This window comes from Aquarana catesbeiana, linkage group LG10 (assembly GCF_042186555.1).
Source record: "Aquarana catesbeiana isolate 2022-GZ linkage group LG10, ASM4218655v1, whole genome shotgun sequence".
Lineage (NCBI taxonomy): Eukaryota > Metazoa > Chordata > Amphibia > Anura > Ranidae > Aquarana > Aquarana catesbeiana.
This window is the reverse complement of record NC_133333.1, coordinates 31,564,261-31,590,798: the sequence shown is the minus strand read 5'-3', so window position 1 is coordinate 31,590,798 and position 26,538 is coordinate 31,564,261. Positions and strand designations below refer to the sequence as shown.

General features: G+C 42.6%; 1 protein-coding gene across 1 annotated transcript in view; it reads right to left on the bottom strand.

Annotated features, from left to right (window-relative positions):
* Positions 1-1,855: 1,855 nt before the first annotated feature.
* Positions 1,856-26,538, bottom strand: part of LOC141110541 (phospholipase A2 inhibitor and Ly6/PLAUR domain-containing protein-like) — a 33,297-nt gene continuing 8,614 nt past the window's right edge. The window contains exons 2-5 of the mRNA XM_073601934.1: positions 25,969-26,100; positions 25,438-25,599; positions 17,753-17,896; positions 1,856-3,004 (exon numbers count right to left, since the gene is read on the bottom strand). Of these exons, the coding sequence (XP_073458035.1) occupies positions 2,874-3,004; positions 17,753-17,896; positions 25,438-25,599; positions 25,969-26,100 (569 nt within the window). The 3' untranslated portion in view covers positions 1,856-2,873. The remainder of the gene's footprint in view (positions 3,005-17,752; positions 17,897-25,437; positions 25,600-25,968; positions 26,101-26,538) is intronic.

Genomic DNA, 26,538 nt, shown 5'->3' with positions numbered 1-26,538 from the left:
CTTCTTATGGCTTTCTTTCAACAATGGCTTTTTTCTTGCCACTCTTCCATAAAGGCCAGATTTGTGAAGTGCACGACTAATAGTTGTCCTGTGGACAGATTCTCCCACCTGAGCTGTGGATCTCTGCAGCTCCTCCAGAGTTACCATGGGCCTCTTGGTTGTTTCTCTGATGAATGCTCTCTCTGGTCAGTTTAGGTGGATGGCCATGTCTTGGTAGGTTTGCAATTGTGTCATACGCTTTGCATTTTTGGATGATGGATTGAACAGTGCTCTGTGAGATGATATTTTTTTACAACCTAACCCTGCTTTAAACTTCTCCACAACTTTATCCCTGACCTGTCTGGTGTGTTCCTTGGCCTTCATGATGCTGTTTGTTCACTAAGGTTCTCTAACAAACCTCTGAGGGCTTCACAGAAAAGCTGTATTTATACTGAGAATAAATTACACACAGGTGGACTCTGTTTACTATTTAGGTGACTTCTGAAGGCAATTGGTTCCACTGGATTTTAGTTAGGGGTATCAGAGCAAAGGGGGCTGAATACAAATGCACACCACACTTTTCAAATAGTTATTTGTAAAAAAAATGAAAACCATTTATTATTTTCCTTCCACTTCACAATTATGTGCCACTTTGCGTTGGTCTATCACATAAAATCCCGAAAAAAAAAACATTAATGTTTTTGGTTGTAACATGACAAAATGTGGAAAATTTCAAGGGATATGAATACTTTTTTTAAGGCACTGTACATTGTTTACATAGTTTGTAGATGCTATAACTTTTGTGCAAACCAATTAATATAGACTTATTGGGTTTTTAATTTTTTTTGCCAAAACTATGTAGCAGAATACATATTTACCTAAATGTATGAATACATTTGATTTTTTAAAAATTTTTTATTGGATGTGTTTTATGGCAAAAAGTGAAAAATATATATTTTTTTTGCAAAATTGTCTTTTTTTTTGTTTTTAGCGCAAAAAATAAAAAAAACAGTTGTGATTAAATACCACCAAACATTTTATTTGTGGGAGAAAAAGTAAATACATCTCATTAATGGACAGTGATTTATGACTGCGCAATTGTCAGTTAAGGTAATGCAGTGCCATATAGCAAAAAATGGGCAAGTCTGCTCTTGCCCCTAGACATTGCTGCACCATATAATGCAGACGCTGGCAATAATTGCTTGAACCTATCAGCCCTTGGCGCTGAGACCCCTTTCACACTGGAGCGTTTTGCAGGCGCTATAGCTTTAAAAATAGCGCCTGCAAACCGCCCTAAAACAGCTGCTCCATTCACTCCAGTGTGAAAACCCGAGGGCTTCCACACTGGAGCGGTGCGCTGGCAGGGCGTCAGAAAAAGTCCTGCCAGCAGCTTCTTTGGAGCGGTGAAGGAGCGGTGAACTCACCGCTCCTCCACTGCTGCTCCCCATTGAAATCAATGGGGAGGCGCTGCGATAACGCGGGCAAAACGGCGCCCCGGTGGCGTTTTGCTGGCAGATTTAAACCCTTTTCGGCCACTAGCGGGGGGTTAAAACCCCCCTGCTAGTGGCCGAATAGCGCCGCTAAAACGACGGTAAAGCAGCGCTAAAAATAGCGCCGCTTTACCGCTGACACCAGTGCTGGCACAGTGTGAAAGGGGTCTAAGGACTGAAAAATAGTTTAAAGGCATCGGTCAGCTGGGCACCTTCTCCACCACTCTTCCGCTGAGCTCATGAAGGGGGGATGGTAAATCGTCTGCAGGTCAAGTGGTTAATTAGTTTAGTTTTTAGGATTACATATGCTTTAATGATTCCGTTTTATTGTTTATTTAAATTCATATATTGAGGTTTTCTGTAGCACAATGAGACACCAGAGACAATTTGGTTGCAGAGTAACGTATTGTTTTATTGAAGCTCATAGCTCAGGACAGAGTCCAGGTACAATATCTTGGCGGTTACAAGAAGGTGCATTTCTCTAGCGGTTGCAAACACATAGCAAAGATTTTCCTGCATGAAAGATCAATTCATCAAAGGCCTAAAAGTCTACCAGCAGTCAAATAAAAGTTTATAACCTAACATTAGGAAGCATAAATAGGCAACTCTAGGTTCTTCACCTGGATTGGTGTGCTTTGGGCTTAGGGGCTCCTCCTGGAGTATCAAGGTGGAAGTTGGTACTACATGCATGCACACCGTGGAGCCGTATATCACTTTCCAAAATCAGTTGACAAAGTTTCACACACTGCAGGTTTACTTTAGGGCAGATTAATAAAGAGTAATAAATGCCCACCATACTGCTTCTGCCACCCCATCAAAGGTTTCTTCACAGTAAGAGCTGTGAAAATATGGAATAGAATCCCTCCAGAGTTGGTTCTTGCCAGCTCAGTAGATTGCTTTAAGAAAGGCCTGGATTTTTTCCCTAAATGTACATAATATAACTGGTTACTGACATTTATAGGTAAAGTTTGATCAACTTTTGAACTTTTGAACTTTTTGAGCAATCGGAATATCTGATTGCCTCTCGGGAGATCAGGAAGGAATTTTTTTCCCCTGCTGAAGCAAATTGGAACAGGCTTTGCTGGGGTTTTTCGCCTTCCTCTGGAAATTGCCTAGTGCACCTGGGACTAGAAACCAAATTGTGGGCTACCCTCACTAACGTTAGGCTAAATAGAGGACTGGGACTGCCTCTTTAAAATAATGGTAGCGTAGCACCAGCCCTACTACCAATGTCTCCAACATGATGGTTATTGCTCGGCAATGCAAGTGTAACCCACAGGAGAGAGAAAGCAAGAAGGAGAGAAGAGGTGGTAACCTCCAGTATGCTGGGCAGGATCAATGTAAAGCAAATAACTTAATTACTACACAGCTTTGTTAACTCTGCAATCCATCAAACTTTCCCCTTTAGTCGGAGGGGGGTGGGGTGCATTGGAAGTTTTTAGATAAAACCTGACCTCCTGGCAATCCGCCAAAGTCAGCCATGCATGCACCCTCAGTGATACAGCCTTGAATTATATAGTTCTTGGCACATTCCCCTGCAAGAAAAAAAAAAACTTTAAAGAAGAAATGTTAAAGGTGAACACATGATTTTAAAAACACTGTAATTCAGTCTACTGCTAAGGATGTTGTGTAGTAATGAGCTGAGCTGCCCTGGGTTCGGTTCTATCAGGGTTCGGTGAACTTCAAAGAAACCCAACCCCATTGATATCAATGGGAGCCCAATCTGGCCATTTTCTGGGCTAATAAGCAAGAGGGTGTCAACAAAATAGCCTGGAGGTGATGGGGAGCACTGCCTTGGGGAACATCTATACCAATACAAAAAAAGTTTTAAAAAAATATATTGGACCAGAAGCAGTGCTTTTTTTTATTGCTTAAAAAGTGGAGCTCCACCCAAAAGGGGATTATCTGCTTGTTCGCACCCCCACTGCCACATTTGGCACGTTTTGGGGGGGGGGGGGTAGACATGTGCACTGACAAAAATTTTGTTTTGTTTTCAATTTCGTTTCATTCGTTTTTTTGCTTTTTTCGGAAATTAGTACATTTTGTAAAATTCAGAAATTCGGAAATTCGAAAATTCGGAATTCGGAAATCCGAAAATTTGGATTTTCAAATTTTTGAATTTCCGAACTTCTAATTTTCGGATTTCCAAATTTCAGAATTTTCGGATTCTTGAATTTCTAATTTCCGAATTCCGAATTTTCACATTTACGAATTTCCGAATTCCAAATTTTCAAATTTACGAATTTCGAATTCCAAATTTTCAAATTTTCACATTTACGAATTTCGAATTCCAAATTTTCGAATTCCGAATTTCCGAATTCCCAAATTTTCGGAACTCGAAAATTCAAAAATTCATGAATTCATGAATCTGAAAAAAAGAGAGAAAATCAGTAAGATTCAAAGTAATAGCTAACTAATAATAACTATTAAATTATAAGTATTGGAATTTTCTTTCAAATTTGGCTGTTTGTGAACGTAACGAGTAGGGATGAGCTTCGTGTTCGAGTCGAACCCATGTTCAACTCGAACATCGTCTGTTCGCCCGTTCGGCGAATTGCGAACGATATGGGCCGTTCGCGCCAAATTCGTGTGGCGCGTCACGGCCCATAATTCACTGCGGCATCGCAGTGCATTGCTGGCTGATGATTGGCCAAGCATGCACTATGACCCGCATGCTTGGCCAATCACAGCGCCATCTGAACAGAGAGCCGTAATTGGCCAAAGCCAAGGAGGCTTTGGCCAATTATGGCTCAGGGGATTTAGTACATGCCCCACACTATATAAGGCCGCCTGCACGGCGGTCCTGTGTAGTGTGTGTTCCGGCGTTGAAAGCGATAGACAGAGTGACAGTGTCATTTGATTTGAGTTAGATAGATTAGGCAGAACAGTCAGTCAGTTAGCTGCACTTAGTGTATTGTGTATATATATGCATCCCAGGTGTTGCATATATATATATATATATATATATATATATATATATATATATATATACACTGTATTCAGTTTAGCTAGATCCGTTCCTGTTATCTTCTTACTGACAGGCAGGCTTGTCTTGTTACAGTATTTACAGCTACCTGAAGAAAATTGCTGGTGTTCTTTTGATCCTATTAGTACCACAGTCAGGCAGCTAGACTATTTACAGTTAGTGCAGTGCTCACAGTGTTCAGCTAAAACTACAAGTTAGTGGGGTGCGTCCTGCTCACAGTGTTCAGCTAAACCTACAAGTTAGTGTGGTGCGTCCACCTCACAGTGTTCAGCTAAACCTACAAGTTAGTGCGGTGCGTCCTGCTCACAGTGTTTAGCTAAAACTACAAGTTAGTGCGGTGCGTCCACCTCACAGTGTTCAGCTAAACCTACAAGTTAGTGCAGTGCGTCCTGCTCACAGTGTTCAGCTAAAACTACAAGTTAGAGCTGTGCGTCCACCTCACAGTGTTCAGCTAAACCTACAAGTTAGTGTAGTGAGACCTCTGCACAGTGTTCATCTAAAGCTACAAGTTAGTGCAGTGCGTCCTGCTCACAGTGTTCAGCTAGATCCGTTCCTGTTATCTTCTTACTGACAGGCAGGCTTGTCTTGTTACAGTATATACAGCTACCTGAAGAAAATTACTGGTGTTCTTTTGATCCTATTAGTACCACAGTCAGGCAGCTAGACTATTTACAGTTAGTGCAGTGCATCCTGCTCACAGTGTTCAGCTAAAACTACAAGTTAGTGGGGTGCGTCCTGCTCACAGTGTTCAGCTAAACCTACAAGTTAGTGGGGTGCGTCCTGCTCACAGTGTTCAGCTAAACCTACAAGTTAGTGCGGTGCGTCCTGCTCACAGTGTTCAGCTAAAACTACAAGTTAGTGGGGTGCGTCCTGCTCACAGTGTTCATCTAAACCTACAAGTTAGTGGGGTGCGTCCAGCTCACAGTGTTCAGCTAAAACTACAAGTTAGTGTGGTGCGTCCACCTCACAGTGTTCAGCTAAACCTACAAGTTAGTGCGGTGCATCCTGCTCACAGTGTTCAGCTAAAACTACAAGTTAGTGCTGTGCGTCCTGCTCACAGTGTTCAGCTAAACCTACAAGTTAGTGTAGTGAGACCTCTGCACAGTGTTCATCTAAAGCTACAAGTTAGTGCAGTGCATCCTGCTCACAGTGTTCAGCTAAAACTACAAGTTAGTGCTGTGCGTCCTGCTCACAGTGTTCAGCTAAAACTACAAGTTAGTGTGGTGCGTCCACCTCACAGTGTTCAGCTAAACCTACAAGTTATTTTTTTGCGAGCTCTGCACAGTGTTCACCTAAAGCTACCTGTAGAAGGTTGGTGGTGTTCTCATACTACAGGCAGGCAGTTGATTTTGCTAGCTGCAGTATCAGTACATATATATATATATGTATATATATATATATATATATATATATATATATATATATATATATATATCCCAGCTTAGTGCAGCTACAGGCCATTAGTATGTCTGGAAGGCCAAGAAAGAGAGGCAGACAGTCACAAGCCAATAAGAGAGGGCAAGCAGGCTCTGTGTCTAGTGCTGGTCGTGGAGACGGTGCATCCTCATCAGCACGTGGCCGTGGGACATGCTTGGCCTTTTTTTCGGCAGCTGGCCGTGTTGAGCCGCAACATGCGGAAGACTTAGTTGAGTGGATGACCAAGCCGTCCCTCCAACTGTTTGACCACAGTGTTGGGTACATGCTCCAGGAGGATGCCCAGCGTTTGGAAGGCTCTGATGATGATACTGAGCTCGATGAAGGCAGTAACATGAGCACGGACAGAGGGGGTGCCCAAGAAGGACAGCAATCTGGCAGTCATGCTCCCCCTGCTGCAGCATACTGCCAGGTTTGCTCCAGTGATGAGGAGGGAGGGGATGATGAGGTCACTGACTCAACGTGGGTGCCTGATAGGAGAGAGGAAGAGGAGGAGGAGGAGGTGGCACATCAACAACGAGGCAGGATGCCCTCCAGGGGCCAGCCTAAGGGCAGCACATTGACTGCATCACACCCCAAAGCTCCACATGTGCAGGGCGCTGCAGTCTCTGCGCGTTATTCAAAAAGTTCTTTGGTGTGGGCCTTTTTTGAGACAAGTGCATCAGATCGCACCGCTGCTATTTGTATCATATGTCTCAAGCGTATCTCGCGTGGCCAAAACATCTCCTGCTTGGGTACCACATGCTTGACCAGACATATGTTGACCTGCCATGCAGTTCGTTGGCAAGCGTATCTAAAAGACCTACACCAAAGAACAAAGAGGACCTCTCCTTGCGCCTCATCAGCTGAGATCTCCAAACCCACTATACCTTCAGTCCTCTCTGAGACCTGCACTGAGAGGAATGAAGGTGTAGAATTAGGTGTGTCACAGCCAAGTACTTGTGGGCAATCTGCTTTTGGTACACTGAGGTCAGATTGTACCAGGCAAATTTCCCTGCCCCAGCTGCTGCACCGCCGAAAGAAGTTTGCTCCCAGCCATCCACATGCGCAGCGGTTGAATGCTAGCTTGGCAAAATTGCTAGCACTTCAACTGCTACCTTTTCAGTTGGTAGACTCTGCCCCCTTCCGTGAGTTTGTGGAATGTACGGTTCCTCAGTGGCAGGTACCCAAACGCCACTTTTTCTCACGGAAGGCGATTCCGGCTCTCTACCGGCATGTGGAAGGCAATGTCCATGCCTCGCTGGACAGGGCGGTCAGCGGTAAGGTGCATATTACCGCTGACTCATGGTCCAGCAGGCATGGACAGGGACGTTACCTAAGTTTCACGGCGCATTGGGTGACTCTGCTGGCAGCTGGGAAGGATGCAGGACAAGGTGCAGTAGTGTTGGAGGTTGTTCCGCCACCACGCCTCCAAAATGCTAATGATTGTGACACACCTCTCTCCTCCACCCCCTCCTCTTCTTCTTCTTCCATGGCCTCTTCCTGTGCTTTGTCCTCGGAACCAGCAGTGCTCCGTAGCCGTTCAAGGGACTACGCAAGTACGCAGGCCAAAAGATGCCATGCGGTGCTTGAGCTGGTGTGCTTGGGGGACAGGAGTCACACTGGGGCAGAGGTTCTGTCAGCTCTGCAGGGGCAGGTTCAGAGGTGGTTGACGCCACGCCAACTTAAGGCAGGAATGGTGGTTTGCGACAATGGCACCAACCTTCTCTCTGCCCTCCGACAGGGACAAATGACCCATGTGCCCTGCTTGGCTCACGTCCTTAACTTGGTGGTGCAGCGGTTCTTGGGCAGGTACCCGGGCTTACAGGATGTCCTGAGGCAGGCCAGGAAAGTCTGTGTGCATTTCCACTGGTCATATAATGCCAGTGCTCGGCTGACGGACCTCCAAAAGGAGTTTAACCTGCTCTAATCTGTGACATGCCCACCAGGTGGAACTCAACGTTGGCCATGCTGCAGCGGCTGCACACGCAGCAGAGGGCCATCAATGAGTACCTGTGCGACTATGGCACCAGGACAGGGTCAGGGGAGCTTGTTTTTTTTTCCCCACGCCAGTGGGCCATGATCAGGGATGCATGCACGGTCCTGTCACCATTTGAGGAGGCCACAAGGATGGTGAGCAGTGACAGTGCATGCATCAGTGACACTGTCCCCCTTGTCCACCTGTTGGAGCACACACTGCGTGGAATAATGGACAGGGCACTTGAGGCAGAACAGAGGCAGGAAGAGGAGGACTTCCTTAGCTCTCAAGGCCCCCTTTATCCAGACAGTGTTCCTGCGTGCCCGCCGATCACACAGGAAGAGGACGAGGAGGAGGAAGATTGTGTCAGTATGGAGGTGGAGCCTGGCACTCAGCATCAGCAGCAGTCTTTAAGGGATCAGTCCCAAGAAACACATGGACTTGTACGTGGCTGGGAGGAGGTGGCTGCGGACCATGTCATCCTTAATGACCCAGAGGACTCCGGACCGAATGCCTCAGCAAACCTACGCTGCATGGCCTCCCTGATCCTGCAAAGCCTGCGTAAGGATCCTCGTATTCGTGGTATCAAGGAGAAGGACCAATACTGGCTGGCAACCCTCCTTGATCCACGTTACAAGGGTAAGGTTGCGGACCTTATCTTGCCATCGCAGAGGGAGCAGAGGATGAAACATCTTCGGGAGGCCTTGCAGAAAGGTCTGTGCAACGCGTTCCCAGAGACTGGGAGGTTACAAACTCCTGTTTCTGGACAACGTGTTGCTGAGGCTTCGGTCAGTCAAAGAAGGAGCGGTGGAGAAGGTGGCCGTCTGACCGATGCGTTCAGACAATTTTTTGGTCCGCAGCCCCAAGGTATGATCGGTTCCAGCAACTATCGCCAGCGTCTTTTTTACATGGTGCAGGAATACCTAGGGGCAAGATCTGACTTGGACACCTTTCCCACCGAAAATCCTCTGGGTTACTGGGTCTTGAGGATGGATCACTGGCCAGAGCTTGCACAGTATGCAATTGAGCTACTGGCCTGTCCTGCATCCAGCGTTCTTTCAGAACACACATTCAGTGCTGCTGGAGGCTTTGTAACCGATCACAGGGTGCGTCTGTCCACCGACTCGGTCGATCGACTGACCTTCATAAAAATGAATCAGTCTTGGATCACCACCAGCTACCAAGCACCTGATGCTGATGTAACCGAATAATTTTTTTTGAAATCCCAGATCCCTTCAAAGACTGCCTATACTGATGCTGAGTGACTATCCCTGAGAAATTATCCTCTTCCTCCTCAATCATCACGCTGATAGCTTGTAAGAACATTTTTGGTTCTGGGCGCCACCACCAGTGCCTAAGGCACAATTTTTCAGCCCCTGTTTAACAGGGACGTGTAATTACAATTTTTGATGCAATACTTTGCAGCAGGGCTCGTTTCTGAGTTACAACTAGAGTATCTGTGAGGGGTTGCAGTGTTGTGGCACCAGCACCAGTGCCTAAGGCCCAATTTTTCAGCCCTTGTTTAACAGGGGCGTGTAATTACAATTTTTGATGCAATACTTTGCAGCAGGGCTCATTTCAGCATTCCAACTAGAGTATCTGTGAGGGATTGCAGTGTTGTGGCACCAGCACCAGTGCCTAAGGCCCAATTTTTCTGCTCCTGTTTAACAGGGGCGTGTAATTACAATTTTTGATGCAATACTTTGCAGCAGGGCTCGTTCCTGCGTTCCAACTAGAGTGTCTGTGAGGGGTTGCAGTGTTGTGGCACCAGCACCAGTGCCTAAGGCCTAATTTTTCAGCCCCTGTTCAACAGGGGCATGTAATTACAATTCTTGATCTAATATTTCACAGCAGGGCCCATTTCTGAACCCACCAAGAGTGAGTGAGGACTTACAGTGTTGTGGCACCAGCACCACCACCACCAAAGGCCCAATTTTTCTGCCCCTGTTCAACAGGGGCATGTAATTACAATTCTTGATCTAATATTTCACAGCAGGGCCCTGTGAGGGCTTACAGTGTTGTGGCCACAACAACACCTAAGGCCCAAATTTCTGCTGAGTATATAGGGCAGGCCCCTACTTTCAAACATCTAACTTACAAACGACTCCTACTTGCAAACGGAAGGAGACAACAGGAAGTGAGATGAAATCTATCCCTAGGAAGGGAAATTCTCTCCTGTAAGAGTTAATATGGGAAAAACATTTCTCCTTTCCACTGATGCTTTCCAATCCTTGTTCCACAAAAAAACCCAAATTTTCAAAAAACATTTGTCATTGGGACAAAAAGTGAGGTGAAATCTTCTGAAGAGGAGGAAAGACAGCAAAACAAATGTCACAGGGGTAATAACCCTTCCCTATGTTTTCCAAAAAGCTTAAAAAAGATTTTTTTGGCTGGAGCTAAACACGTTAAAAATGTACCCAATCAAAATGACAAACAGATTCTACTTAACAACAAACCTACAGTCCCTGTCTTGTTTGCACCGCCTGTATACTGCTGTTCAGAGTATATAGGGCCTGGTGGCCCCACACCTTTCCTTATTTTAATTTGGGTGCGGGGTTCCCCTTCATATCCATACAAGACCCAAAGGGCCTGGTAATGGAATGAGGAGTACCCATGCCGTTTGTCTCACTGATTTTCATCCATATTGCCAGGACCCGACATTACATTAAACCCGCAAGCAGTTTTAAATGAGATTTTTTCCTTTAAAAATGACATTTTGTGCAGGGACTGTTCTAAACACGGGAAACACGCGCCACTTTACAGGCATACTATAGACACCCCCCAGGTACGATATTTAAAGGAATATTTCACTTTTTTTTTTTTTTTTTTACTTTAAGCATCATTAAAATCACTGCTCCCGAAAAAAAACGGCCGTTTATAAAAGTTTTTCTTGTATTGATACATGTCCCTTGGGGTAGGACCCGGGTCCCCAAACCCTTTTTAGGACAATACCATGCAAATTAGCCTTTAAAATGAGCACTTTTGATTTAGAACGTTAGAGTCCCATAGACGTCAATGGGGTTCTAACGTTCGTGCGAATTTTCGGTCCGTTCGCAGGTTCTGGTGCGAACCGAACCAGGGGTGTTCGGTTCATCCCTAGTAACGAGTACAAATTTATCTGAAGTTACGAATTATCCGAAATAACAAATGCCGCATCTAAACAAATGGAATGAAACAAATTAATAACAAATAATAATAATAAAAAAGGTTTTATTATTATTATTGTTATTTATTAATATGAGATTGTTACATTCCATTCGTTTAGATACGGCATCTGTTATTTCAGATAATTCGTAACTTCGGATAAATTCGTACTCGTTACGTTCACTAACAGCCAAATTTGAAAGGAAATTCCAATACCTATATTTTAATAGTTATTATTAGTTAGTTATTTCAGATTTTCGAGTTTTCGATTTTTCGGATATTCATTCTTTTGAATTTTCATATTTTCATCCTTATTTTCGGATTTTCAAATTTCCAAATTTTAGAATTTTCAAATTTCTGAAATTCTGAACTTACGAATTTCGAATTTTACGATTTCCGAACTTTTGAATTTCCGAAATTCTGAAATTTCAAATTTCCAAAATTTTCCAATTTCTGAATTTCGAACTTCCGAACTTCCAAAATTTTGAATTTCCAAATTCAAATTTTCCAATTCTCCAATTTCTGAAATTTCCAATTCCCAAATTTCGAATTTATGAAATTTCGAATTTCGGAATTCCAAAATTTCGGAAATTTGAAATTCGGAAATTCGGAAATTGAAAAATTCGAAATTTCGAAAATTTTGGAATCAACGAATTTGTCAAAATGTGGAATTTCGAAAATTTCGGAATTAACACATTTTTGTTAAAAAAAAACGAATTCGGAACTAAACGAATTGCACATATCTAGGAGCGTGTACGTGGTTTTGACCGGTACCCGCTCTCACTTCTGGGTAAGATCGCTGCACAGCTATCTATGAAATTTCTGGCCCCTACTCCTTTCCCCCACTGCCTTCTGGGACACACAGAGGACCCAGAAGATGGCGGGACCATTCAGAAAGCGTGATTCATACATGCGCATTAGGAAACAGACTATAAAGCTGCAAGGCTTCACTACCTGTATCCCTTAGTGAAGATGCCGGTGCTGGCACCTGAAGCCGTTTAATGAATCGGCTTGGGGTGCCAACATTGCAGGATCCCTGGACAGGTAAGTGTCCTTACATTAAAAGTCAGCAGCTACAGTATTTGTATTTTTTTTTTTTTTTTTTACAGACTGGAACACCTTTTTAAAGTAAAACAATAAAAAATTGCCAACTCCTTTAAAGTGGTTCTAAAGGCAGAATGTTTTTTACATTAAGGGAATAAACCTTCTGCAAGAAGCTCCCCTAGATACTTACCTGAGCCTGATCTTGATCCAGTGGTATACACGAGAGGCTCTCTCAGCTCTCCCCTACTCACAGGCTCTGAGAAAGCAGGGGGAGCCATTGGCTCCTGCTGATGTCAACCAGTGGGGGGGGGGTCAGGGCTCAGAAGTGAGCACGCATGAGTGCCCCCATAGCAAGCAGCTTGCTATGGGGGCACTCATCGTGGGGTGGGAGCCAGGAACGCCGGCGGGGTATCCAAGAAGAGGAGGATCAGAGCTACTCTGTGCAAAACCATTACACAGAGCAAGTAAATATGACATTTGATATTATTTTTATTTTACATTTAGAATCACTTTAAATAACCTGATGTGTCTGAGGGGTGCCCTAACCCTGCCAGTGAAGTGGCACATCTCTGTGATGTACTGAGAGTGCTGCAGCAGCACTGACATTAGAAACAAAATTGGGAGTTTTGAGGTACCAAAAAACCAAATCAAATTGATAATACAAATTTCATAAATTTATTCAAACATACATGATTTAAAAAAATCAATAAAAATGTAAAACTAAAACATGAATGATCGTGCGGTCACAATACAAAAGCTCCAGAAGAAGCCATGATTAGGGCGAAACATGTAGAGGCAACCAACTTTTGTACTGTGACCGCATGATCATTCATGTTTTAGTTTTACATTTTTATTGATTTTTTTAATCATGTATGTTTGAATAAAATTATAAAATTTGTATTATCAATTTGATTAGATTTTTTGGTACCTCAAAATTCCCAGTTTTGTTTCTTGGCATTTTCAGATTATATTTAGGGGAGGCGGTGCCTGTAGAGAATTCTCCGATCTTCGGTATTAAATTTCTTTTTTTCAGCACTGACATTCACTTGTAATAAACCCATCAATTGCGATGCCCAACACCCTCCAGCTCGTCGGGGAAAAAAAACCCCAGACCTGGTACATGCGACTAGTTCCTGCACTAACACTAGGTGAATGACAACTCCGCAAACTGTCATCAGTAGGGATGAGCCGAACGCCCTCCGGTTCAGTTCGCACCAGAACAGACCAAAACTTCGCATGAACGTTAGAACCCCATTGAAGTCTATGGGACTTGGACGTTCGAAATCAAAAGTGCTAATTTTAAAGGCTAATTTGCATGGTATTGTCCTAAAAAGGGTTTGGGGACCCGGGTCCTACCCCAGGGGACATGTATTAATGCAAAAAAAAAGTTTTAAAAACGGCCGTTTTTTTCGGGAGCAGTGATTTTAACCCTTTCATGACTAAGCCTATTTTTGAAATTTGGTGTTTACAAGTTAAAATCCGTATTTTTTGCTAGAAAATTACTTAGGGTTCCCAAACATTATATATATTTTTTTAGCAGAGAATCTAGAGAATAAAATGGAGATTGTTGCAATAGTTTATATCACACGGTATTTGTGCAGCGGTGTTTTAATTGCAAATTTTTGGAAAAGGGAGACTTTCATGAATTTTAAAAATTCCAAACAGTAAAGTTACCCCAATTTTTTTGTATAATGTGAAAGATGATGTTACGCTGAGTAAATAGATACCAAACATGTCACCCTTTATAATTGCACGCACTCGTGGAATGGCGACAAACTATGGTACCTATGAATTTCCATAGGCGACGCTTTAAATTTTTTTTACGGTTACCAGGTTTGAGTTACAGAGGAGGTCTAGGGCTAGAATTATTGCTCTCGCTCTGACGATCGCGGCGATACCTCACATGTGTGATTTGAACACCATTTACATATGCGGGCGCGACTTCCGTATGCGTTTTCCTCGCTGCGCGAGCTCGTGGGGACGGGGGCACTTTAAAAAAAAATTTTTTTTTAATTTATTTTATTTATTTTTATACTTTATAAATTGTGTTTAAAAATTTTTTTTTTTATACTTTTATTGCTGTCACAAGGAATGTAAACATCCCTTGTGACAGAAATAGGTGGTGACAGGTACTCTTTATGGAGGGATCGGGGGTCTAAAAGACCCCCGATCCCTCCTTTGCACTTCAAAGTATTCAGATCGCCGAAGACGGCGATTCTGAATACTGTATATATTGGCAGCCGAGTAAACGGGAAGTGACGTCATGACGTCGCTTCCACGTTTACATTGAGAAGGCTGGAACGAAGCCTCCCACAGCTTCGTTCCAGCCCGCCCCCAGCTGCCGAAGGCAGCCGATTGGACACCGGGCCTCCTGATCGCACGGGAGGCCCGGTAAGAGTGGCGGGAGGCGGCAGGAGGGGGGGATGTCCCCTCCCGCTCCTCCGGCTTTTAGCCGCATCGGTTGTTATACTCGGATAGCTGATCGCCCGCTGTAAACAATGGTATGATGCCTGCAGCTGCGGGTATCATCCCGGTATAACCCCGGAAAGCCAAGTACGCATTCTGCGTACGGTCGGTGGGAAGGGGTTAATAATGCTTAAAGTGAAATAATAAAAGTGTAATATTCCTTTAAATTTCGTACCTGGGGGTGTCTATAGTGTGCCTGTAAAGGGGCGCATGTTTCCCGTGTTTAGAACAGTCTAACAGCAAAATGACACCCGAACCAAAATTAAAAAAAAAACTGGTGTGTGGATCCCCCTAAATTCCATACCAGGCCCTTCAGGTCTGGTATGGATTTTAAGGGGAACCCCGCGCCAAAATTTTAAAAAAATGGCGTGGGGTCCCCCCAAAAATACATACCAGACCCTTATCCAAGCACGCAACCTGGCAGGCCGCAGGAAAAGAGGGACGAGAGAGCGCCCCCCCTCCTGAACTGTACCAGGCCACATGCCCTCAACATTGGGAGGGTGCTTTGGGGTCCCCCCCAAAGTGGGTGCTTTGGGGTCCCCCCAAAGCACCTTGTCTCCATGTTGATGAGGACAAGGGTCTCATCCCCACAACCCTTGCCCGGTGGTTGTGGCGGTCTGCGGGCGGGGGGGCTTATCGGATATTATCTTATATTTAAAGTCTTCTTCTTTCCATCTTCTTTCTTCTATCTTCTTTCTTCTATCTGCCTTTGGTTTCTTCCTCCATCTTCTTCTTCCTTCGATCTACCTCTGGTGTTCTCATCCGGCATCTTCCTCCGCGGTGTCTTCTTCCCTTCTTCGTTCTCAGGCCACTCCGCATCCATGATGGGAGGCTACTGCTTTGTGACGCTTCTCGTCTTCTGGCGGTTCTTAAATAACGGAGGGTGGGGCCACCCAGTGACCACGCCACCCTCTGACGCACGGGGACTTGACGGGGACTTCCCAGTGGCATTCCCGTGACATCAGAGGGGGGCGGGGTTACCCATTACGTAAGAAAGAAGATAGGAGAAAGAAGGTGAAAAGAAGAAGACTTTAAATAAAGGAATTGTCAAAAACTGTCTCTTGTCATTTTTAACATTTTTAACACTTTTTTGTGAAATGGTAGGGGTACTTTTGTACCCCATTACCATTTCACACAGGGGGGGCGGGATCTGGGGGGCCCCTTGTTAAATAGCCAGCCCGTGTTATTAATAGCCGGCCCGTGAGTAGTTTTAGATGACTTTTTTTTTTTAGAAATGTCATTTTGCTGTCAGACTGTTCTAAACACGGGAAACATGTGCCGTTTACAGGCATATTATAGACACCCCCTGGTACAAAATTTAAAGGAATATTACACTTTTATTGTTTCACTTTAAGCATTATTAAAATCACTGCTGCCCAAAAAAACGGACGTTTTTAAAACTTTTTTTTGCATTGATCCATGTCCCCTGGGGCAGGACCCAGGTCCCCAAACACTTTTTATGACAATGCCATGCATATAAGCCTTTAAAATTAGCACTTTTAATTTCTCCCATAGACTTTTAAAGGGTGTTCCTCGGCTTTCAAATTTGCTGCGAACACCGCAAATTGTTCGCTGTTCGGCAAACTGGCGAACAGCTGATGTTCGAGACGAACATGAGTTCGACTCGAACTCGAAGCTCATTCCTAGTCATCAGCTATATAAGGAAAGGGGAGGGGGTAGTAGTGACATTGTTGACTAAATGTGGCCACATTTGGTCAATGTTATGGGAGCATGAAGTGAGCATGCTCTCAGCACAGAAATCTTTGCCACCCATGGACACACACTCTATATTGTCAAAAGTATTGGGATGCCTGCCTTTACACGCACATGAACTTTAATGACATCCCAGTCTTAGTCCGTTGGGTTCAATATTGAGTTGGGCCACCCTTTGCAGCCATAATAACGTCAACTCTTCTGGGAAGGCTGTCCAGAAGGTTTAGGAGTGTGTCTATGGGAATGTTTGAAAATTCTTCCAGAAGCGCATTTGTGAGGTCACTAGCAAGCAAGATTCGGCAATGTTTGAGGGAGCGTTTCCACAGAGATTCACGCTATGAGGCTCATCTTTTCCATATATATGTGGATGCCCCTTGCTGAGGACTTCTAAACCGCATTGGTGAGGTGGATTGCAGCTGTGTGAACCAGAGGGATAGCTATGCCTGTGTCCCCCTGCAGTGGTGAGGCGCTCTGGTGAGTGCAGGCACAGGAGGGGGATGTGGATGGAAGAGGGGAGCACTGAAGGGTCACCTTTATTTTGCTTGTGCATGGATCACTGTTCACAGACTGCTATTTAATATTTTTTGGGATCAGTTTATTTCAGCACGGAAATTTGTGTGTATTTATATACACATATATATATATACATTTTTTGGGACTGAATCACACAGGAAATAACACTTGTCACTTTACTTATATTTTTATACCTTTGCTCACAATATGTGTTGAATGTTATTCTTACATTTGTTTTATTTATTTTTGATGGAAGCACTATTCACTTTATAGGGAGTGTTGGCAATACCCACATCAGTAGATTATATTTTATCCTTTTTATATGAATTTACACATATGTTCTATTTTTATTTGAACAGCGCCACTTCCCCTTACTAGAGTTTAAACATTTGTGAGGTCAGGCACTGATGTTAGACGAGAAAGCCTGGCTTGCAGTCTCCACTCTAATTCATCCTAAAGGTGTTCTATCGGGTTGAGGTCAGGTGCACAAAGCAAGGGCCATGTAGACATGCATGAGTGAGTTTGGGATGGAGGAACTTGACTGGCCTGCACAGAGTCCTGACCTCAACCTGACACAACACCTTTGGGATGAATATGAGCGCAGACTGCGAGCAGGCCTTCTCATCCAATTTCAGTGCCTGACCTCACAAATGCGCTTCTGGCAGAATGGATAAACATTCCCATAGACACACTCCTAAACCTTGTGGACGGCCTTCCCAGAAGAGTTGAAGCTGTTATAGCTGCAAAGGGTGGGCCAACTCAATATTGAACCCTACGGACTAAGACTGGCATGTCATTAAAGTTCATGTGCGTATAAAAGCAGGTGTTCCATAGCTTTTGACAATAGTGTATGTGCAGTATGTGGACTTTAGAGCCCACACCCTTTGCTTCCAAACATATGTGTTATGTGGGTGGAAAGCGGTTAAATTAATTTTTTTTTTGCGCTTTCTAACACTTGAGTAGGTGTGTGTGTGTACGGACATGTGCATTAGCAGGCTTGCTTGGATTAAAGGGTGTCAACATTACCTGGGCGAGCTGCAAGGCCACTGTAGTTTATGCACTGTAGCTGATCGCCAACACATTCTTGTTCGGTTGTTATGCACGTGTTGGTGTCCTGCGCAAAGCAGACTGGGCATTTAAGACCGTTCGGTGTTGTGTTTCCAGCCGGCACTTGACGATGCAGAAAAAGTAATTATAAGAAAGAAGGAAAACATAGTCAGCGACCAGCACCAGTAAGAATCCTCCATACCATTTCCCTAATATGACCCTAACAGAATCTGTAGTTACGTTCCAAGGAGAATCAGTTTTCTGATGCGCCTAAAGACACATTGGGGTTGATTTACTAAGGGGGTGGAACATTTTACTTACCAAAGTGGATTTTCCCATATATTTGTGAATAAGGTAAAACAGAGTGAAAATTGAATTTGCAAAGAATATCCAATTATGTGCAAGGAAAAAAAAAAAAAAAAAAGATTTTTTTTTTTGCTTGCATTTAGTTGGATGGTTAGTCAACACAACTTCAACTGCCAGGTGGCAGCAAAATGTTGCGGCTGCAGGAATGTCAACTCTGGCTGTAGAGTTTGAGAGGCTGCACACCTTTCTTGGAGGGGATGATAAGGGACTATATACAAGTGTAGCGGTCAGGCTATATGTATGACTTAATGTTGTATCATATCTTATCTTCTGGCGCCAGCTAGCGGCCAAAGTACAAAAAGACTGCATCTTTTTTTTTTTTTTGTTTACAAACTTTCTTACTTGGTACAAAGAAATAGTACAAAAAGCTTATTGACATATGTCATAAAATGTACAATCAAAGAAATTTCTACAAAAAGGAATAACAAAATATGTTAAGTGGTTCTTGAATGGAGTATATATTTATATATAAATATAGCTATTCCTATTATACATTAAACTCTATATTAATATAATACGCTGAACTTCGGTATTTGGTAGAATTATTCAGGGTTAAAGAAAAGATTAGCGTGGTTAAACCATGGGTCCCATTTCTTTGTGTAGAATTGGTTAGTGTTTTGTAGTGTGTGGAATATTTTTTCCATTAAATTAATATTGTTAATTCTGGTTTTCAAATGTGAAAGAGGAACTGTGGGGGATTTCCAATGGTATGCTATCAATCAGTGTACAGCAACACATATTGTGTGGATCAATCTCATATTATGTATGGAAAGACCGATGATAGGGGAAAATAGGAGACAGTTATATATAGTGAGGTTTATGTTGCTATTTGAGATTTTGGAGGCAAATTTTTCCAGTTGTTTCCATATCTGAGTAACTCTATCACAATCCCAGAAGATATGAGAAAAGGATCCTGCTGAATTGCAACCTCTGAAACATGTATGGGGGGTGTGAGGGAAAATAGCATGAATTTTAACTTGAGTATAATACCACCTAGTAAAAAGTTTGATTGCAGTTTCCTTGATCGTGATTGATCTTGTGCATTTGTGTAAGTTAATGATACATTTGTCCCAATTTTCTATTGTAAATGAGAAATCACATTCTTGTTCCCACTTGAGCATATAGGGAAGTTTGGATTGCTCTGCATTATTGACTAGATTAGAGTAGATTTCAGATATCAGGCCTGCTCTCCTATGTGTTTTTAGACAAATGTTTTCAAAAAATGATGGTGGGAGTGAGTTTACTGTTTGGAAATATGTACTAAAAAAATGTCTAATTTGGAGAAATTTATTAAACTCTGTATTGGGGATCTGATGTCTAGATTTCAATGAAGAGAATGAAGTAAAGTTGTTGTTTTCTAAAAAATTATAGCGGGATATTAGGTTATTATTTGTCCACCATGAAAAGTCTCCTCTCTCATTTGAGGAAAGGGGGAATTTTGGGTCACCAATAAAAGATGCAAGTGGAGGTGTGTTAGAGGTTAAGTTATATTTTTTGTTATGTAGTAAAAAGACTGCATCTTTAAACTTTATTTTTGTTATTGTTCAGAGTTTGACCTGGAAGTCTTTTGTTTGCTTACCTCTGGACATTAACTTAACCTGCCCACAATGCACAGGGACTCCCATAATCCTCAGGAAACAGGACTAAATGGGGGGAAGCCTATAAAAAGGCTGGGAGCGGCCATCTTAGCTCTCTTGGACACGCATGGTCAGCCTGGAAGGATCTGTGTGAGATTTCCAGCACAGCACGGCCTACTTCCACGGAGCAGTAATCCGAGCAGCGGCATTGTGACATCTCACAGAGCTGGACTGACGTCGGGGCAAGACTGGGAAGGAGCCAGAGGAGCCTGTCGTAGTCGGCTGGGAGTTCCGGAGCGTCTTGTGGAAGAGGAGCGGAGCATCCAGCACAGTGCCGGCCGGCCGGAGAAACAACCCTGCACATCAGAGCGGAGTCTCTTGACAGCATTGTCCTGGTTGGGTGAGAGGGCTGATGCCCACAAGTTTCTTGATGCACTTTCATACATCAGAATACACAAGACAGAGTTGCTGGGATCTGTAGTCCCACAGGCAAAGTCAAGAGGATTCAATACTAAGTCACTGCATTCATATCTCAGGTTACTTGGATAAAGAATCATTAACCCTTTGGATTACAAAATCACTTTGTTGCTAGCAGAAGAGAAGAAGACAAAGAAGGACTGTTCAGTAGCATATAAGGCCTTGGGTTATTTCACGACATCAGATTATGTGATAGTACAGGAGGGAGCTCCCTAGTGTTTTATAAGTCTCAAGCGCGCAGGAAATAGGACAGTGTTTAGCGTGAGAGACAATCACTCTGACTTCTCCTATTTACTTTATTATATTTCTCATATAGTATTCCAGACTTTATACACCTGTATTGTATTTTGTAAAGTTTAGTTGACTGTCAGACTATGTTGGTCTGACAGTACAATCATTGTAGTTTAACCTTTTTGATACAACTACAATAAATATGATTATTATTTAAGTACAACTGTGTAATTGTTGTTTTACTCTTCATCACCAGCCAAGAAGAGGATAAGGTAATTACAAACAGGTATACTGTATTGTGCATTGTGAAATTGCTTTATAGTTCTATTGTGTCTACATATTACTCCTTATCATGGAACCCGAAGTGTCAGAGGCGGGGGTAGCTTCAGGGGTCTGGGATTGGCAGTGGGAAAGCGAACAAATTAGCAGCTCCTACGGGGGTAGTGCGCTACACAAGATTTTAGTAATAAGAACGGTATCATTAGCAGTAATCAGCATGGATTCATGAAGAATCGTTCTTGCCAAACCAATCTATTAACCTTCTATGAGGAGCTGCTATCTAGATAAAGGAAGGCCGTAGACGTGGTGTATCTGGATTTTGCAAAAGCATTTGATACAGTTCCCCAGAAATAAAGCATTACTAGATTTACCGATTACCAACAATACAGACCTGATCAGGGATGTGGAAATACGGGGCAATTTAGGAAACAACGATCACAGGTCAATTGGCTTCAGTATAAATCACACAAATAGGAAACATAAGGGGAATACAAAGACACCGAAAAGAGCCAATTTCCCTAAACTACGAACCTTGCTAGAAGATATAAATTGGGATAAAATCTTAGGAACAAAGAACACGGAGGAGAGATGGGTTTGCTTTAAGAGCATATTAATAAGGGCATTAGCCAGTGCATCCCATTGGGTAACAAATTTAAAAGAGCGAACAAAAGTCCTGGATGGCTTAACTCCAATGTAAAAATGCATATAAATGCAAAGGAGAAGGCCTTCAAAAAATACAAGGTTGAGGGATCATCATCAGCATTCAGACTTTATAAAGAATGTAACAAGAAATGTAAGGGTGCAATTAGGGTGGCTAAGATTAAACTGCGTAGAGGGTTCTTTACTGTCAGAGCGGCAAGGATGTGGAATTCCCTTCCACAGGCGGTGGTTTCAGCAGGGAGCATCGATAATTTCAAAAAACTATTAGATAAGCATCTGAACGACCACAAAATACAGGGATATACAATGTAGTGTTGACATAAAATCACACACATAGGTTGGACTAGATGGACTTTTTTTTTCAACCTCGACAACTATGTAACTATGTAACACCGCCCCTCAAACTCGCCCACTGAGATCAATGGGGCCGCATCGCAACCACCAGCCAAAAACTTGCCGCACAATTATGGCACAGTCCTGGAATGTAAAATTTCCATGCAAATGAGGTGAAACAAATGTAAAAAAAGATAGAGAAATAATTCCACAGTAGCGTACTAAATTAATCTACAAATCTCCTAAATATTAACCTTGTGAAATGATCTACATAAAACACCCATACATAACGAAAAGTGTCCATATGGCATATCCAAAAAAGATATCTGCTCCAACATATGCAAATCAATATGGTAATAAAGTCCTTCATACACATGGAGACACCGTCTCAGCATTGCCGTGTAGCCACGTTTTGACGCGTTTTGTGACTTCAGACTTCGTCACAGGGGGTTTTTACATTGACATTTGTTTCACCTCATTTGCATGTGTATTGAATATTAAGTGGCAGCACAAACAGGGATTTTTCATTAGTGCAGTGTATATATATATATAGTCGTATAATGTAAAATTGCCATTTGGCAATTAAAAAAAAAAGATGTCAGGAGGGGGCAGTATCACCTCCTGAACACCCTGCTGCCGCTACTAGACCACCCTCTGGAAAGCGATCCACCACTGACCTCTTTTCAGAGGGAGGTAAGCAATACCTTCTGTCTGAAAGTGTCCAAAGTAAATTTTCTCTTTGAAGGGGGTAAGGGTAGAAGAACCAGGGAAAGCAAAAATATAAGCAGATTAAACTTCTGCTTGAGCCTAGGTGCACACTGATGCCGGTTTGAAATTGTGCGATTTCAAACCCGCATGTCAGTCCGACTTCGGGAGCGATTTCAGAGACATCTGTGAGGGGTTCCTGCACAGATGTCTATTGAAATCACCCCCAAAGTTGCCAAAAGTAGTGCAGGAACTACTTTTGGGGCAGTGCTGTTGCCGGCAATAGACGGCGATTTGACATGTCAAAACGGCCCGATGTGAACGTGGGCTTAAAGTGACATGAAAAAACCCTCAGTTTTTTAACTAAGTCCCTTCTAGAGCATTTTTTATTTTTAAATATGCATTTTTGGCTATAAAATCGGTTGTTGAAATTCGTCATGTCAGGATATTTGATCGAAATTTTCAGAAACAAAATGCAATTAAATACATTTTAGAACAGATAAGCAACATATAACAACCCTTTTTCTTTTTTTTGTAAAATCTTAAAGAAGGGGTTGCACTTTTTATATTTTTCAAGATATAACACTCTTAAATCATTGTGAGTAAAGATTTGTGTGCTTTATTATATATATGATTGTAATTGGAAATTATTGAATACATTTTATGAATTTTAGTGCAAACAAACACAATATAATACTCACCTTTTTGAGTAAACAGATACCAAACATGTTGAATCTTAAAATTGTTTGCATCCCTGGTATCAAGAAAAATGACGGTACTCAAAAAGCTCTATAAACACCTCCTTGATTATGCTCCAGGGCCGGGGCGAAATGCGTCAGTGCGTGACTTGGACAGAGCCAGGCTGAATCTGCTTTCATTTATATTACATATTATGTGATTACAGTACATTTATGGACTTTGAATTTCATCACGAATAACGATTTGTGTGTTTTATTATACATGATTGTATTTAGAAATGATTACTATTCGCTATATTCAGGGTTGCGTTGAACCATTCTATATTATGGCAACAGAGATGTAGTGAATATTGCAGCCTGAGCTGTATTTTTTTTTTACCTATGCCTGGGGGGACCACTTAATAACCACTTCCTGACTGTACTATAGCTGAATGTCGGCTACAGCATGGCCGGCTAGTTCTGGGAGGCCGTCATAAGACTGCTGATCACAGATTTAGGCAATCTTTACCATGTGATCAGCTTTGTCCAATTACAGCTGTTCACAGATTTAAACAGAATCCGGTTATCGGCACTTTTTTCCTCACAAAGATAGCATGAGAACAGAAAAAAAAGCCAATAACCGGCAAATGTAAAAAGGACATGTATATACTGATTATCATTGTCCTGATTATCATTGTCCTGATTATAAGTGCAGTCCCAACAGTGCCCACCAGTGCTGCCAATCAGTGCCCATTAGTGCCTCCTCATCAGCGTCATCTATCAGTGCCCACCAGTGTCCATCAATACTATCAGTGCAGTCTCATCAGCGCCTCCTCATCAGTGCCCGCCAGTGCCACCTCATCAGTGCATATCAGTGCAGCCTCTTAGTGCCCATCAATGTCCATCAGTGCAGCCTATCAGTGCCCATCAGTGCCGCCTATCAATGCCCATCAGTGCTGCCTATCAATGCAGCTTCATCAGTGCCCATCAGTGCAGCCTATCAGTGCCCATCAGTGCAGCCTATCAGTGCCCATCAGTGCAGCCTATCAGTGCCCATCAGTGCAGCCTATCAGTGCCCATCAGTGCAGCCTATCAATGCAGCTTCATCAGTGCCCATCAGTGCAGACTATCAGTGCCTACTCATCAGTGCCCACCAGTGCCACCTCATCAGTGCCTATCAGTGCAGCCTATCAGTGCCCATCAGTGCCCACCAGTCCTGCTTCATCAGTGCCCACAAGTGTAGCCTTATCAGCGCACATCAGAGAAGGAGAAAAATTACCTTTTTGCAAAAATTTTAAAACAAACTATGAAACAGTTTTTTTACCCAGATTGATCGGTCTTTATTGATTTATTTAGCAAAAAATAAAAACCCCAGGAGTGATTAAATACCACCAGAAGAAAGCTCTATTTGTTAATAAAAAATGATAAAAACCTTGTTTGTGTACAGTGTAGCACGACCGCGCAATTGTCATTCAAAGTGTGACAGCGCCAAAAGCTGAAAATTGGCCTGGCCAGGAAGGGGATAAAAGTGCCCCATAGGCAAATGGTTAAAAAAAAACCCTAAATAATAAACAGTGCCCAGAGTACTCAGACTTGGAGAGGACGAGGTAGCACTCTAAGAGACCTTTCACACTGAGCCGCCCCAGGCATCGGAGGTAAAGCGGCCCTATTTTTAGAGCTGCTTTACTGTCGTTTTAGTAGTGCTATTCGACCGCTAGCGGGGCGGTTTTAACCCCTGCTAGTGGCCGAAAAAGGGTTAAATCTGACGCAGAACGCCGCTGCGGTGCCGCTTTGCCGGCGGTATGGCGCTGCTGCCTCATTGTTTTAAATGGGCAGGAGCGGTGGAGGAGCGGTGGAGGAGCGGCGGAGGAGTAGTGAATTCACCGCTCCTCCACCGCTGCAAAGAAGCTGCTGGCAGGACTTTTTGTGAGGCCCTGCCAGCGCAGCACCCCAGTGTGAAAGCAATCGGGCTTTCACGCTAGGTTTGCAGCTGAGGCTTTTTTCAGGCGCTATTTTTAGCGCTGTAGCGCCTGAAAAACGCCTCCACTGTGAAAGGGGTCTTAGTCAACCAAACTTTACTGCTGGGACCAAATGGAGCTTGCTGATTGGAAAGCAGAGCACAGAAGCATCTTCATTAGCAGGCTCCTTCACTATCCAATCACAGTGTTCATCAAGCTGTACTGTTCTTCACTGCAGCAGAGAAAAGTAAATGATCGGGACCTGGCCACAGTATCTGGCAGAGGTGCCTGGATTGCAAAACTGATGAAAAGAATTACATATCTCTCAGGCAGGTAAGAATATATGTAAACTGTACACCAAACTGTTTGCTTACACTCATGCTTAAAAAAGTTATACTTACTTTGGATTGGGCAAGAATTACAACCGTCTTTTTCATCGCAGCATTTTGAGAATACGGAAATGTCAAATTCTTCACCAGCATTTAATTCGAAACGTTGTTCACAATAATCCTTGTAATCTACAGGGAAGCATCCTTTTTTGACTGCAGTTATTACGTCACCACCTAAAGGATGTATAAACAAAAACTCTAATAAACAGATTGAAATACACACACAAGCAAGTTGCTAGGAATGTACTGTATATACTATATACAGTATTATGGTCAAGGTTAAAGAATAAAATAGTAGATGGTGATCGTTTTTTAGACATTTGAGTTTATTTATTTTTTTATTTTAAGAAAGACAGAAACACAACAATTAACTTGTTAAATAATTCACTGAAAGGTGTCTTTTTTTAACTCACAAGCCTATATTACATTTGATACAAAAAGGGACAGGAACTGTCATGACATTTATACATCTTTTTAAATGTTCTCTAATGTACAGTATACTATATATATATATATATATATTTGTTTGTTTTTTAATCTTACCCACGTTGTTCTGTTCAATTTGTGTTGCGCATTTATAAGTATTTTCGTCACACTCTTCTAATTCCCCATCACAGTCATTTAGAGTTGTTCCTCTCTCAATGACTTTACAAGTGACACATTTCAGGGCATTGCCTACAAAACAAAATGTAGCATGTTACATCACACAAGACACAGAGAAATCCACTATTCAAATCTGCTTGTCTTTCCTTATATCTATTATCATCAAATGTATCTGTTTATTGTGATCAAATCTATCTATCTATCTATCTATCTATCTATCTATCTATCTATCTATCTATCTATCTATCTATCTATCTATCTATCTATCTATCTCTATCTATCTATCTATCTATCTATCTATCTATCTATCTATCTATCTATCTATCTATCTATCTATCTATCTATCTATCTACAGTGGGGACGGAAAGTATTAAAATTTTCACTCTTTGTTATATTGCAGCCATTTGCTGAAATCATTTAAGTTCATTTTTTTCCTCATTAATGTACACACAGCACCCCATATTGACAGAAAAACACAGAATTGTTGACATTTTTGCAGATTTATTAAAA